Genomic DNA, 16,925 nt, shown 5'->3' with positions numbered 1-16,925 from the left:
AGAACATGGTTCAATGAGACAACTAAATTATGGAAGTTCAAGTTGAGCACTTGAAACTTTCAAAATCCATTCTCATAGCTGCTCAAGTGCAAAGCCTGCAGCTTGTGGTAAAGGGTAAGCCATAAAAAGCTTTTAATGATTCCTATAGCCTTATTAGGTGGAGTATGGCAGGATACTCTTTATAGGAGATCACCTATACAAGTGAAGAAGTGGGGCCGCTTCAAATTGTCAATAAACACTTGTGAATCCAAGAAATGGTCCAAGGCCGAAATGGACACAACGTGAGAACGAAAGATATTAGATCTATTATTGTGTGTATGTTGTTGACTAGATTTACACAAAAGTTGACCGGTTCAAGACATCATGTTCACCGAGCAACGAGTAAATCCGATGGCATTACACTAAGGAAGGTTCAAAGCTAACAACTACCTATCCTAATGCATTAATGGATCGTCGGGACTTAGTTTTTTTGCATTTGCATTAATCATCATTCATGTGGGGGATTGTTGGAATAAATGGCTTAATTTGAATGAGTAATTAAATGCCAATTGGAAAGATAAGGAGTCTGGCGCAGAGGAATCAAGTCTCCTCTGGCGAAACGATTCCTCTGGCACCTCGACTCCGCTGGCGTCTCGACTCCTTTGGCGTCTCGACTCCTCTGGCGTCTCGACTCCTCTGGTCTGCTCTGCGGACTTCTCTGCTCTGGCACAACGACATCTGTTCTGGAGCGAATTTGGCTCTTTCATTGAGCGTCGTCGCGAGAAGTTTTGAGGAGCCTTTAGTTTTGATAAATGAAACGGTGGCACCGCGTGGAGAATTTGGGTGGATGAGGTTGCTAACGTGGCAGCGTTTGGATCAAACTGGTAAGGTGGGGGTGGTTGGTTCGCAACCCTTTGAACCGAATCAATGCGATGGTTCGGACCATTGTTTGGTTCGAACAGACACCCCCTGGCAGACACCTCTTCATAGCACCCCTCCTTCTCCTATAAATACATCCCTGCAGAATGAGATTAAACACATCAAAATTAATTCAGATAATTAATTTTACTCATTATCTCCCTTCTAGTTCATACTCAAGTCCCGAGCATTTAGTAGTTCGCTGGAAGTTCGAGTACCTGGTACAAGGTCTCGTACTCATTAAAACCGTTGTATCTTGGGGACATTTGCCATCGAACCGTGTGTACTGTGCGGGGCAATTTTGTCTTACGGAGAAAGAGTCCAACTCTTGCCTCGGTTCCTACATTCACGACGTTATTCTGTCCGCATTTCTACACCCTTCAATAACAACTTGTACCTTTTATCCACTTTTCATCCTTTAAAATTTTAATTAGTAAGGCATATAATCATGTCGTTTTATATAATATATGTAAAAAAAAGAATAATTCTAAATACATCGTGGCATTCGGTGAGCCACGTCAAAATTTTGAAGCTAAAAAAAATGGATGAATGGTACAAGTGATACAAAATTGAAAGTTCAAGGTTTAAAAAATTATTTTTGACAGTTCAAAATATAATTAATAGTGCGAAAATAATTTGAGGTTTAAAGTGATATTTACCCTATATTTAATAAAATAACAATGAATTGTGTTTATTTCTAAAAATAGGAAAGTAATTTTGGCAATATAACACAAGTCATTAAATCCGACAAGTATACAGTAATCTCCTTTTATATATAAATATCTTGGCATCCAACCAGCTGTTTCTTATTTATATCATTAAGTTGTGTTAAATCCTAAGAAATCTTAGTTCGCATACAACAACGTGTTTTGGCTAAGTCTATTCAGCACTTGTACTTTTTATTTTTTACGCCAAAATAACGAATGTCATTAACAATAAATTATCATTATATAAATAAAATGAGGTTGAATATAATTTTTTTTTATTAATAGATGTGCACAATCAAAGAATGCAAATAAAATGAATGGAAGAGTATATATAGCTTAAGGACAATAGTGTACAATATATTTACTAATTGTCTATTTATCATTATAAAAAAAAGTATATATTTTTACAAATTTTGATATAATAAATTTATAGGAATCATATTGTTTCTAATTTAAAAGAAAATCACAATAAGATATTTTCTATTTCTTTGATTGCTACGTGATGAAGAAACACAACTCAATTGGTGATAAGATAATTTCCTTTCAATTAATAGGTCAAAGGTTCGAACAATCTAATCCACATAAATTGGAGTTGGAGGATTTTTTACGACAATAATTTAAAATTAGGACAAGAATTTTTGAGCTTGCAAAAGTAGAACACTACTAATTAATAAGTAATGCATCCGTATGACAATTCTCAACCATTTTAATTAATGTCCTACTTTAATTTGCAAGCCCGAAAATTTAATTTTCTGCCTATTTTAAATTCAAGTAATCCCGAAATTCTTAAAATGTGTCGAAAATTGTCTTACGTATACATCACTTAGTGTCCTATTTTGGAACTCAAAATTTTTTTATCCGAATTTCCAGAATAGTAGTACTATAAATTATTGTCCTCAAAACCTTGGAACTATAAATATGGATCATGTTTTACGCACATCCTTCATAAGAATAACTGGCAATTTATAGTATCTTTCAAAATTTGTAAAATATGTTACGATGCATAGCTTGGATAGATGGGAATTTTGATGAAATTTCAAGTACTAAGTTAGATGAGAACTTTCAATCTTCGTACGGATGAGTATATTCCACACGAGCCGGTAGTTGTTGTCGTATTTTCTAGAAAATAAAATAAAAGAATATTTGAGCTGAAATATCAAAACTGCAACATTGTATACATAAAATGCATGACAGTATCACTACTTCGTACGATTCTTCTTCATTTGTTTTACTTCACTCACCACAGCCTTTTAATTTGCTTTCTCGATTAAATAATTTTATAAAAAGTTAATACTAGTAATTAATTTGTATTCCGCACTTTTTTTTTTTTTTTTTGAGGAAGAAAGAGATATATTATTCATCACACGTACATGGAACATGGAGATGACCCTCCACAAACAACGGGGGTTCATTCCAAACACGCAACGTGCCAACATCTCTCGCAGCTTTAGCTAAGCAATATTATACGCGGACTTAACTGTATAACAACCACTAGCAGAATAATGCCAAATAGGGAGATCAGTACCAGCATTTGGGCAATATTATACGCGGACTTAACTGTATTCCGCACTTTATGTACTTGAACAATAAAATCTATGCAGTCACATTGTGGTCAACCACAAATTACTTAGATTGAATTTTTTGATTTATTTAATTGTGGATTTTTTTAAAATAAAAAATGTCTCAAACTCATTTTTATTTATATATATTTTTTTAATAAAAATAAAAAAGTTACAATGTATAGAATAAGTTACAAAAATTAATATTTTTTCAATTTAAATAATTTATGGGTGGCCATAATGTGGCTGTTTATCATCATCCTTTCTAGAAAGTGTCCCCAACTCTTACATTTTCATTTTAAAAATCTTCAACCTTGTAAAATTTTGATCTATTCGCTGCCTTTTAGAATTTGACGACAGAAAGATGAGTCACCCCATCAGATTCTTAAGTAAATTTAAGGATTTTTATGCAATTGAATAATAATGCAGATTATGGTTAGGCAATTTATTATTCCATTTCCAAATTCTATAAGATAAACCAAATTTTTTATAAAATTGAGGATTTTTGAAGTGAAAAGGTGAGTTTGAGACATTCTTTAAATAACGCTGAAAATTGAGGACTCAAATTAATTAACCTAGAAAAAATGAAAATAGAAATTTACAGATAGATATATGTATATATTATCAAGAAAGATGGATGCATGCTAACTTTGTTGGCGGAGGTTACAGAGGGCAGCGCCGCTCCCTCTCCTCGTCCACTCCTCCTTTGGCTCTTACTGTTTGCTGCCAACCGCACTCTTCTGTCTTTGCATGCACAAAATCTTTTCCAACCAACACCATATCCCCTTCTACATATATATATATATTCTCTCGTTTCTCTACAATTACTTGTGCTGCACCTTCTCTTCTTCAAGAAGAAGATTTCTCTCTTGAGTTTATAGGTATGCACATTTTATTGTCAAGAATTTTAGGGTGCTTTATCTTTGATGGAAAATGGAGGAACGCATATATTTTCACAATTTTCCCACTTTTTTCATATATTTTGAAGGGCAGATTAGTTTTTGCGGGCAACATGAATTTTTTTCCATATGATATTGATGTAATAATATTTTCCATATTTTTCCATCTTAGAGAACATGAGATAAAAATGTGACGACCACGAAAAACAGAAATTGAACGGAATAAGCCATATTTGAACTTTAAGCAACAGAAATTGTAAATAGGCTGCAGCGAAACAGAATAGGCTGCGGCAAAACAGAAATTGAACGGAATAAGCCATACCTCTAACTTCTGCCGAAACAGAATAGGCTGCGGCGGCGGCGGCGGAGGGGCGCTTTCGGTTCTTCTTCTCGTAGATCCCCTGGCCTTGAATTGTAGATTGCAGACGTTGCGGAGGTAGAGGTTGACGGCGCGAGCTGCGAAGGTGTTCCTCAGCGGCAATAGCCGGTGGAGGCGGAGGACGGCGAACGGTGAAGGCAATGGACGGCGGTGGAGTGGCTGGAGGCGGTTGGGTTCACCATTAATTTAGAGATTTAGGATTTTAGGGAAAAAGAAGTGGAGAAAAGGGAGAAAGAAATTTGGCGCTGAAATTAAATTTTGAGACGGAATAAATCTGTCGTTAGATTTCAATTTAATTATTATAAATTTTAAATTAATCTTTGAGACGGAAATAATCTGTCGTTAATTTTATTATTATTATTATTAATTCTAAAATAAATTTTGAGACAGAAGTTATCTGTCGTTAACTTTTAAATTTATTATTATTAATTCGAAATTAAAATTTAAGACGGAAAATATCCGTCTTTAGAATTTTGAGACGGAAATTCCTTCTTAAATTCCGTCTCAAAAGCATATCCGACCGAACCCATATTTCTGTCATAAAATCCGTCGTACGTGACGACCCGTGTTGGGGATCCGTCTCTAATTCCGTCACAAAAATAAGGTTTTTTTGTAGTGAACGTGTTTTGGCTAAGTCTATTCAGCACTTGTACTTTTTATTTTTTACGCCAAAATAACGAATGTCATTAACAATAAATTATCATTATATAAATAAAATGAGGTTGAATATAATTTTTTTTTATTAATAGATGTGCACAATCAAAGAATGCAAATAAAATGAATGGAAGAGAGTATATATAGCTTAAGGACAATAGTGTACAATATATTTACTAATTGTCTATTTATCATTATAAAAAAAAGTATATATTTTTACAAATTTTGATATAATAAATTTATAGGAATCATATTGTTTCTAATTTAAAAGAAAATCACAATAAGATATTATCTATTTCTTTGATTGCTACGTGATGAAGAAACACAACTCAATTAGTGATAAGATAATTTCCTTTCAATTAATAGGTCAAAGGTTCGAATAATCTAATACACATAAATTGGAGTTGGAGGATTTTTTACGACAATAATTTATAATTAGGACAAGAATTTTTGAGCTTGCAAAAGTAGGACACTACTAATTAATAAGTAATGCATCCGTATGACAATTCTCAACCATTTTAATTAATGTCCTACTTTAATTTGCAAGCCCGAAAATTTAATTTTCTGCTTATTTTAAATTCAAGTAAGCCCGAAATTCTTAAAATGTGTCGAAAATTGTCTTACGTATACATCACTTAGGAGGTGATTGGTATGGTGGAATGGAGGTGGGAATGGAATGGTGATTCCTACCTCCATTCCATTCCTATGCTTGGTATGGTTTTATTTTAGGAATCACCATTCTTAAGGGAATCACCATTCCTTTACATATAGGAATCATCATTCCTTCCCTCCAACATGGTATTACCCATTCCATTCCATTTCTAATTCCACCTAAATTTAGATTTTGACAAAATTACTCTTATATATTTTGCACCCTCATCCCCAACCCCCCCCCCCCCCCCTCTCGCCCCCCCCCCCCCCCCCCCCCCAAAAAAAATATTTTTTTTATTTATTTTTTATTTTTCTCGCCACCCCACCCCCCCACCCCCCCACCCTCAATTTTTTTTTTATTTTTTTATTTTTCTCGCCACCACCACACCCCACCCACCCCTCCCTCCCCTCCAATTTTTTTTTCTCCCCACCCCACCTGCCACCCCCCCCCCACCCCCAACATTTCATTTTTTTTTTCTCGCCACCCCTCCCAACCCACCCAAAAAAATATTTAACCTTTTTTTAGTTTTTCTCGCCACACCCCACCCCCAAAAATTTTATTTTTTTTTTTTTAAATTTTTCTCCCCCCCCCCCCCCCCCCAATTTTTTATTTATTTATTTTACTCGCCACCCCCACCCCACCCTACCCCACCCATCCTTCATGATGCAGAAATGCGACAAAGATACATGCCCCATTGGTATTGCAACTCAAGAAGATCAAATTCTTAGGAAATTTGGTATAAAATCATAATAAATTTCTAAATTTTAGTTTTTCCCACAATCTTTCATTCTTGTTTCAAAATTCATGATAAATCATTTTTTTTGGAATTTCCCACGATGACATATTTCGATAAAAAATTTAAATAACGTGGCAATACAATGTAATTACATGAAAATTATGTGACATGACAATCGAATTGCCCCATGCGTTTTAACGGTGATTGATCCCATTAGAGCAGCGCTTGGGGCGGCCTTTAAAACGTGGAGGCATTTTGCTTTAGTTTTGAAACGTTGAGGTAGGTAAACAACGTCAACCCTGACGTTAGGGTGTTAAAGGTGACAGGGGTGTCAACGTTGAGGGGAAAAGTGGTACTTAACCCTTAAATATGCCACATCATTCAAGTTCGACGCCACGTCATTTAAAAAATTCGCCGAAAAATCACACTATGGAAAATTTCAAAAAAAGTGATTTATTATGTATTTTGAAACAAGAATGAAAGTTTGTGGGAAAAACCAAAATTTGAAAATTTATTAATGTTCTAAACCAAATTTACCCTAAAAAAATTTGGAGGTACGGGGGGGGGGGGGGGTGGGGGAGGGGGGTTAGTGGGAGGTGGGTGGGGGTGGCGAGATTTTTTTTAGAAAATAAAAAAATAAATTGAGGGGGGGGGAGGGGAGGGGAGGGGAGGTGTGGGGGTGGTGAGTAAAATAAACAAAAATTTGGGGGTTGGGGGTGGGTGGGGGTGACGAGAAAAAAAAAAAAAAGATAGGGGGTAGGGTGGGGGGTGGGGTTGTGGGGGGCAAGAAATTTTTTTTTTTTTTTCGGGTGCATGTTTCTGTGTAGTAGTAATATGCATGGAAAATAAGTCAGTTTTTTTAAAAAAAATTGATTAATATTCTTTTTTTTTTTTCTTTTCGATTTTACCCCAGTGCATATTTTGGATTGTCCCTACAAATATAACACAAAATAGAGGTGGAAGAGAGATGCAAAATAATGCCAATTTGATAAATTATGATGTAAATGCTAATTTAGCAAAACAAAATAATTCCATTCCATTCCTAAAATTTATTTTTAGATACCAATCATAGGAATGGAATCAAACAAGGAATTACAATTCCATTCCTTTTGTATTCCTTGTGCATACCAAGCAAAGGAATCACCAAGGTTTGTCATTCCTTTCCTCCCTTCATTCCATTCCTACCTCCATTCCATTCCACCCTCATTCCATTCCATCATACCAATCACCTCCTTAGTGTCCTATTTTTTTTATCCGAATTTCCAGAATAGTAGTACTATAAATTATTGTCCTCAAAACCTTGGAACTATAAATATATATGGATCATGTTTTACGCACATCCTTCATAAGAATAACTGGCAATTTATAGTATCTTTCAAAATTTGTAAAATATGTAACGATGCATAGCTTGGATAGATGAGAATTTTGATGAAATTTCAAGTACTAAGTTAGATGAGAACTTTCAATCTTGAGTGTCGTCGTACGGATGAGTATATTCCACACGAGCCGGTAGTTGTTGTCGTATTTTCTAGAAAATAAAATAAAAGAATATTTGAGCTGAAATATCAAAACTGCAACATTGTATACATAAAATGCATGACAATATCACTACTTCGTACGATTCTTCTTCATTTGTTTTACTTCCACTCACCACAGCCTTTTAATTTGCTTTCTCGATTAAATAATTTTATAAAAAGTTAATACTAGTAATTAATTTGTATTCCGAACTTTATGTACTTGAACAATAAAATCTATGCAGTCACATTGTATTCCGAATTTTTTGATTTATTTAATTGAGGATTTTTTTAAAATAAAAAATGTCTCAAACTCATTTTTATTTATATATATCTTTTTAATAAAAATAAAAAAGTTACAATGTATAGAATAAGTTACAAAAATTAATATTTTTTCAATTTAAATAATTTATGGGTGGCCATAATGTGGCTGTTTAACATCATCCTTTCTAGAAAGTGTCCCCAACTCTTACATTGTCATTTTAAAAATCTCCAACCTTGTAAAATTTTGATCTATTCGCTGCCTTTTAGAATTTGACGATAGAAAGATGAGTCACCCCATCAGATTCTTAAGTAAATTTAAGGATTTTTATGCAATTGAATAATAATGCAGATTATGGTTAGGCAATTTATTATTCCATTTCCAAATTCTATAAGACCGGAGATAAACCAAATTTTTTATAAAATTGAGGATTTTTGAAGTGAAAAGGTGAGTTTGAGACATTTTTTAAATAACGCTGAAAATTGAGGACTCAAATTAATTAACCTAGAAAAAATGAAAATAGAAATTTACAGATAGATATATGTATATATTATCAAGAAAGATGGATGCATGCTAACTTTGTTGGCGGAGGTTACAGAGGGCAGCGCCGCTCCCTCTCCTCGTCCACTCCTCCTTTGGCTCTTACTGTTTGCTGCCAACCGCACTCTTCTGTCTTTGCATGCACAAAATCTTTTCCAACCAACACCATATCCCCTTCTACATATATATATATATTCTCTCGTTTCTCTACAATTACTTGTGCTGCACCTTCTCTTCTTCAAGAAGAAGATTTCTCTCTTGAGTTTATAGGTATGCACATTTTATTGTCAAGAATTTTAGGGTGCTTTATCTTTGATGGAAAATGGAGGAACGCATATATTTTCACAATTTTCCCACTTTTTTCATATATTTTGAAGGGCAGATTAGTTTTTGCGGGCAACATGAATTTTTTTCCATATGATATTGATGTGATAATAGTTTCCATATTTTTCCATCTTAGAGAACATGAGATAAAAATGTGACGACCACGAAAATGTTATCAAGTTTTCCGAACTTTTCATATAATAAATTTTGAACTAATTAAAGAGAACGCACTCTTAAAGGTTATTGTAGTTGTATATATGGAGATAAAAGAAATTAAGGGTGAGAAATATATATTTGAAGTTTTGGTGCAGCAGATATATAGATTTTGGGCTCGAATTTGAACTTTGTTTAGTTACCTGATCAAAGTTGTGGGCAAACATAAGAATGGATTGATGTTTCTTCTTATTGATTATGTAAAAATATCGTATATTTTGGGGTATTGCAGAAGACAACCACCTTCTCCAGCTTGCTGCAATGGAGATGGACAAAACCACTGCAGCTCTAGAGGCCATTAACAATGAAACTATTGATCTGGTAATTAATACTCCCTCCATCCCCATCAAAGTAGTATCCTTTCATCTTTCACATGAATTAAGAAAATACAATTATAATTTATATGCAACTGTTCTACTTTGTCTTTATTTATTGCTTCACATATTATTTTTTTCACAAACATTAAATAGGGTTATTTTAATAAAATAAAATTTAATACAATTCAAATTAAGAAAACGGATTATATTTTGTCATGACATTCCCAAAAAAATAGAGTAATTTTAATTTTGTGGAAGAGTGTAATCTGTAAGAATGATATTATTATTAAAAGTTGTGTGTGATGTCTTATATTATAGGAGAATATCCCTATCGAAGAAGTTCTTGATAACCTGAAATGCACAGAAGCCGGTCTGAGCTCCGATGAGGTGGATAGACGGCTGGAAGTGTTCGGTCACAATAAACTTGAAGAGAAAAAGGTGTTGCGCCATGTTATTTGATGTTGTATATTATTCAATATTTTTCCTCAACTAATTTTAATTTTTTTTGGAATTAATGTTATGAAGGAGAGTAAAATACTCAAGTTTTTAGGATTCATGTGGAATCCTCTTTCGTGGGTTATGGAGGCAGCAGCTATTATGGCCATTGCTATTCCTCATGGAAAGGTAATTAAGTATTTTGCAGTAGCATATATATAGTTATATGTAAATTAAATGAAATGTGTATGCCTAATGGAAATTGTTTGGATTGCAGAAAAACAGTGTTGATTATAGCGATTTCATTGGCATTATGGCTCTTCTTATAGTCAATTCAACTATAAGTTTTATAGAGGAGAACAATGCTGGGAATGCAGCTGCAGCTCTCATGGCTCGCCTCGCCCCCAAAGCCAAGGTTTAGTTACTTCTTCTTATAGTCATGAATTCAACTAACAAGTTTCATAGTTGTGAATTATAGACAAAATAAGGTGAATTAATTTACGATATGATCAGGTTTTACGCGACTCGAAATGGAAGGAGGAAGATGCAGCAGTTTTAGTTCCGGGAGATATTATTAGCATCAAACTTGGAGATATAATTCCCGCCGACGCCAGATTACTGCAAGGAGATCCCTTGAAGATTGACCAGTCGGCTTTAACCGGCGAGTCGCTTCCGGTGACCAAGCATCCCGGAGACGGCGTCTACTCCGGGTCCACGTGCAAGCAAGGCGAGATCGAAGCAGTCGTGATCGCCACCGGAGTTCATACTTTCTTCGGAAAGGCAGCTCATCTCGTTGAAAACACCACACATGTTGGCCATTTTCAGCAGGTCCTGACATCCATCGGAAACTTCTGCATCTGCTCCATCGCCACCGGCATGGTGATCGAGGTCATCGTGCTCGCATGCCAGAAAAGGAAATTCCGCGACGCCATAGAGAACCTTCTCGTGCTGTTGATCGGTGGGATCCCCATCGCCATGCCCACGGTGCTGTCGGTGACCATGGCGATCGGGTCCCACCGCCTCTCCCAACAGGGCGCCATCACGAAGAGGATGACCGCCATCGAGGAAATGGCCGGGATGGATGTTCTGTGCAGTGATAAAACCGGCACTCTAACTCTCAACAAGCTTACGGTCGACAAGAACATCGTTGAGGTCTTCGCAAAAGATGTTGACAAGGATATGGTTGTGTTAATGGCTGCAAGAGCTTCAAGGTTGGAGAATCAAGACGCTATTGACTGCGCCATTGTTTCCATGTTAGATGATCCTAAAGAGGTAACTACTTCATATGTATACTATTATTAGTTGCAAATTTATCTATGGTGAGAAATTAAATAAGGAATGAAGTAATTAGGCTTTACTTGATGTATGTTGGTGGGAAGGCACGTGCCGGGATAACAGAAGTTCACTTCCTCCCTTTCAACCCGACTGACAAGAGGACTGCACTCACCTACTTAGACACTCATGGAAAAATGCATAGAGTCAGCAAAGGTGCTCCAGAGCAGGTACCTCCCAACTGCCTAATCCCAACATTTAATTTACATTACTAAGCTAAAAGAAGACTCATGATTTCCAAATTTTGTTGAAGATTCTTAACCTGGCATATAACAAATCAGACATTGCAAAGAGAGTGCATTCTATCATTGATAAGTTTGCTGAGAGAGGCCTCAGATCACTTGCTGTTGCTCGTCAGGTAACCTGAATTGCAATTGTGATATTGATTCATTCCCAACGAGTTGAGCTTGTTTGCTTTTAATGATTCATCACATTTACTATGATTGGTTGATTAATTTTGAGCATCTTATCCTTGAAATAACAAGTTTATACTGGTTTCAGGAAGTCCCGGAAGGAAGCAAAGAAAGCCCCGGTGGGCCCTGGGAATTTCTTGGCCTTCTCCCTCTCTTTGATCCGCCCCGTCATGACAGCGCAGAGACTATCAGGAAAGCTCTTGATCTTGGAGTTAGTGTTAAAATGATTACAGGTTTCTTCATTACTCATCAACTCCACATTTTCATCTCCACCTTCATACATTCAAATATCTATTTTGTTACTATCGTGATTGTGAATTAATTGTGATTATGAATTATTACAAATGTTGATGGGGAAAATGGTTCAGGTGATCAACTAGCAATTGCTAAGGAGACTGGACGGCGACTTGGAATGGGCACCAACATGTATCCTTCATCATCATTACTCGGTGACCACAAAGACTCCTCGGCTGCGGCTCTGCCGGTGGAGGAACTCATCGAGAAAGCCGATGGATTCGCCGGCGTCTTCCCAGGTATCATCATCATCATTTTTCTTTTTCTTTTTTGCTTATTCAACAAATCATTTTAAATGATCCGTTCGTGGTTGCAGAGCACAAGTACGAGATTGTAAAGATCTTGCAGACGAGGAAGCACATCTGCGGGATGACAGGGGACGGAGTGAACGACGCGCCGGCGCTGAAGATCGCAGACATAGGCATCGCAGTTGCGGATTCGACGGATGCTGCTCGCAGTGCATCCGACATAGTACTCACTGAGCCGGGGCTGAGTGTCATCATCAGCGCCGTCTTAACGAGCCGCGCCATCTTCCAGAGGATGAAGAACTACACAGTTAACATCAAACTTAATTTAATACTCAATAGTTGCAAGCATATCATGAGTTTGTGATTTCTATTTTTATTTTTTATTTTTGCAGATATATGCTGTGTCCATTACTATACGCATAGTGGTAAGCTTACAAACGCTCCTCTTCAACAATGTGAATGTATATTATAAATATTAGTAATGGTGTCCTTTAATTTGTCACACAGATGGGATTCATGTTGCTCACAGCATTTTGGAAGTTCGATTTCCCTCCGTTTATGGTTCTTGTCATTGCAATTCTTAATGATGGTAAGAATGTATCCATATTGCAACATATGCTCTGCACATCTCTAATACTAATTTTTTTCTTTTTGAGGCACATTCACGTGCGGGTGTATTCATAAAAATTGTCACTTTTATTCATAACTATGAATTTTATTTAGAACAATTATGACTTTTATTTACAAAAACTGTCACTTTTGATTACTTGTAGGTACTATTATGACAATATCAAAAGACAGAGTGAGGCCGTCTCCATTGCCGGATTGTTGGAAGCTGAGTGAAATTTTCGCGACTGGGATCGTTCTAGGAGCTTACCTTGCTCTAATGACCGTTATATTCTTCTATTTAGCCTATGAAACAACCTTTTTCGCGGTAAATACGCCACTTGCATTGTTTTTTCAGGGTGCGTTCTTTTTGATTGAAAAATATAGAAAATATATGTTCACTCTTTTTCCACTCTTTTCACATATTTCGTAGGTGATAATTTTCCTCAAATATGATAGAAATTTTTTTCCGTTGCAATCACTCTTCTCTTCTTTTTACTTCAATTTATGATAATATTATCATAAGTATAAAATATGAAATAAACTTTTCTACGAATCTAGAGAATATGAGATAAAAAAAAAAATAGATACTTTCTTTTCCTTCTTTTTTTATGACTAGCAGAAAGAACATACGTTGTACGTGTAATTAATGTTATTTTATTTGATAATTTATTGTTTTAAAAAAATTATTAATTCATTACTTTTATTAGATAATTTATTGAATGGATACATTTATTTGTAAGCCTTATCAATAGCTATAGAAATATATTACATAGATTTAGTGTAATATCTTGAATTAATATATTCTTATAAATATGTAATATGTAAAATAATTTTAAAATAAAATACTATAATAGGGGTAAAATAGGCAATCCACAAGTTGTGCTTAAGGCTCTTTTTCTATTGGTATAGATAAATTTACAATTAAAGAGAATGCAACTTTAATAAAAAAGATCAGCACTAATCCAGACATGCATGATTGATCTAACTGTGTGCTATATATTCTTGATCAGAAACATTTCCATGTAGAAGACTTCAGCCAGCACGTTGGCGAGCTAATAGATGAGAGCTCCAAAGCATTGAAAGGCAAGTTATCATCTGCTGTGTACCTTCAAGTGAGCACCATCAGCCAAGCCTTGATTTTCGTCACTCGCTCCAGAGGATGGTCCTACACCGAGCGACCCGGTCTGCTCCTCGTCGCCGCCTTCATCGTTGCACAACTGGTCAGCACATTTTTCTTCATTTATGTCCCCAACTTGAACATAATTAATTTTACATAAGTTATGATGCGGTAAATTACAGGTTGCAACCTTGTTATCTGCGGAGGTGACATCTGACATGTTTGGGGTGAAGAAAATCGGGTGGGGATGGACTGGTGTGATCTGGTTGTATAATATTCTGTCGTACATGCTGCTTGATCCTATCAAATTTGGAGTCCGATATGCTCTCTCTGGCAGAGCTTGGAATCTCCTGCTTAACCAAAGGGTGGGGTTTGTCAATATATAATATAATACTATACATAATTAACCCTAATTAATGTGGTTTGAATTATCAGACTGCGTTCAACTCCCAAAAGGATTTCGGAAAGGAAGCTCGAGAAGCAGCATGGGCGGCGGAGCAGAGAACCATCCACGGGCTGCAATCGGCGGAGACGAAAATGTTCAGCGAGAAGAACGCGTCGAGGGAGATGAGCATCATGGCGGAGGAAGCCAAGAGACGCGCAGAAGTTGCGAGGTTGAGGGAGCTGCACACACTCAAAGGGAAGGTGGAGTCGTTTGCAAAGTTAAGGGGGTTAGACATTGATGTCAACCCACACTACACTGTCTGATCCAACTTCATTTATGTTACTTGCTCATTCATGCTATTCAAGATACACTCAATAACACCATATGCAACTCCACTTGCATATATATATGTATTTCTATCCAATTATAGACCGCTATGTTTTCGTTTTCATGGTTCGTTTATGAGACGTGAAGTCAAGTAATATTGGAGCAAGAGATGGACCGAAAGTTGATGGATTAATAGTTGTAACACTAGGAAGATGCGTTAGCTACTTTGGTTACCACGTTGTTGCAATATTTGCTTTTCATTGTTTGTGCAAATCTGCGGAAACATATATAAATTATGCAGTTTTGCACCTTAATAATTTGATTCCCATAAAATTACCAATCCAGATGCTCTTATATTTTTATGTATATATATATAGGGATAGGTTTTAATTAGTGAGATTTTTTTTTTTCCTGAGACTGTGAGACTAATGAATAAGGTAATATATAGTACTATTGAATAAGGTAGTATATATTGTTGAATAACGATATTAAAAAAATTAATAAAATTTTTGCTCCCTGTAGGATTTGAATCTAGGTAAAAAAAAATTCCCTTCCAAATAAATATCAGCCATAGGATAAATTAAATCAACACTTACAAATCTCATTCCCCTATATATATATATATTTGGAAGGGATCATATTATAGATCTCGTTCTCTTAGGTAGTATATAGATCCAAATCTAGACCACACATTTTTTCCATGTGGCGCATCAAGATTGTGACACGTGGTAGAGGCCTTTCCAATCAAAATCCGCGCAGGGGTAAAATCGAAAACAAAAATTGGATATTAAAAAAAATTAATTTTTTAATATATATATATTTAAGATTTTCTGAAACTAGCATATTTTTCATACATAATATTTCACATAAACATACATAACTACACACAAAAATGTATTAAATTGTACAAAAAAAAATTGCATTTTTCGACAAATCTGACTTTTTCCTGCTGACTCATCCCATCCCCCGTCAAGTTTTTTTTTTTTTTTTAATTTTTTTTATCGAAAATTCATTTTTTTTCAATAGAACAATGAATATTATAAAACTGAACCATGCATATTGTGTTAATAAACTCTTCATATTGTGTTAATGAACCATGCATGTTACAGGATTTATTGACACAAGATGCATGATTCAATTTTATAATATGCATTGTTCTGTTGTGCAATATGCAACGTTCTGTTGTGTGCAAAGTTATGCAAAAAAAAAAAAAATGACCGGGGGAGGGGGGTGTGGGTGGGAGAATGGAGGTAGGGGGTAGAAAATACCATGTAGTATATTGTATCAATGAACCATATATATCATATTATATCTCATAGTTTAGTTTTTTTTAAAAAAATTATACTCCTTCCGTCCAATTCAATAGGCCATGTTTCCTTATTCGGACATCCCAATTCAATAGGCCACTAATTAAAATGGAAAGTTAATACATAATAAATATTCTCATATAATTCATTATTTACACCAAATGTCATTGTACCACACACATACTTATCTTTTTTTTTTTTTCTCTCTCCTACTTTATGGACACATATATCCTCAACAAAAGTTACTTCCTCTCTCCTATTTTATTATAAGTTATTCATTTCTTAACATATGTGTCTAAGGCTTGTGGCCTATTGAATCGGGACAGATGAAGTATCTCATTTTCTATTTGTATATGCTGATCATGGTTTTCAAAACAATTTTTTTTTGTTTTTGTTTTGTTGATTCAGGTATTTAATTTTAGGGTCAAAATTTAAAATACCCACCTTCATAACTTATCTATCAAAAATACCCACTTTCACAAAACACATATAAACCATCTCCAACTCATAATTAATGCCAAAACTACCCCTTAACAAATCCTCTAAACATTCATTATAAAACAGTTTCAAATTTAATAATCAGGCCCAACATGCTTCCGTAATACTTCGAAATAAATCTTTAATTTAAACCAACATTATACCTTTGTCGACTGATCTTCTTCAGGAGTCAGTTTTGTTGCGTTTTACGGCTCGTCTGCCCACCCGGCACGCACCAACCACACACTCGCAAGAGATGGTTGCAACCCTTCTCCTTCACTAAGTGCCGACTAAATACTTTGTTGGAAAAAATAAAGAGAATATTTTT

At 35.3% G+C, this 16,925-nt stretch overlaps 1 protein-coding gene across 1 annotated transcript; it reads left to right on the top strand.

Annotated features, from left to right (window-relative positions):
- The first annotated feature begins 9,027 nt into the window (after positions 1–9,027).
- LOC131015341 (ATPase 11, plasma membrane-type-like) lies at positions 9,028–15,062 on the top strand. Its single transcript, XM_057943712.1, has 17 exons — positions 9,028–9,069; positions 9,569–9,657; positions 9,972–10,091; positions 10,179–10,277; positions 10,366–10,503; positions 10,602–11,360; positions 11,468–11,590; positions 11,674–11,778; positions 11,922–12,066; positions 12,202–12,366; positions 12,444–12,682; positions 12,768–12,800; positions 12,883–12,964; positions 13,149–13,309; positions 13,995–14,204; positions 14,284–14,466; positions 14,537–15,062. The coding sequence occupies exons 2-17, from the start codon at positions 9,598–9,600 to the stop codon at positions 14,807–14,809; spliced, it is 2,895 nt and encodes a 964-aa protein (XP_057799695.1). The 5' UTR covers positions 9,028–9,069; positions 9,569–9,597; the 3' UTR covers positions 14,810–15,062.
- Positions 15,063–16,925: the final 1,863 nt, after the last annotated feature.

The sequence above is a fragment of the Salvia miltiorrhiza genome, chromosome 1 (genome assembly GCF_028751815.1).
Source record: "Salvia miltiorrhiza cultivar Shanhuang (shh) chromosome 1, IMPLAD_Smil_shh, whole genome shotgun sequence".
In the NCBI taxonomy this organism is placed as follows: Eukaryota; Viridiplantae; Streptophyta; class Magnoliopsida; order Lamiales; family Lamiaceae; genus Salvia; species Salvia miltiorrhiza.
Note: the sequence above shows the minus strand (reverse complement) of the source record. Positions and strands in the feature narration are given on the sequence as shown.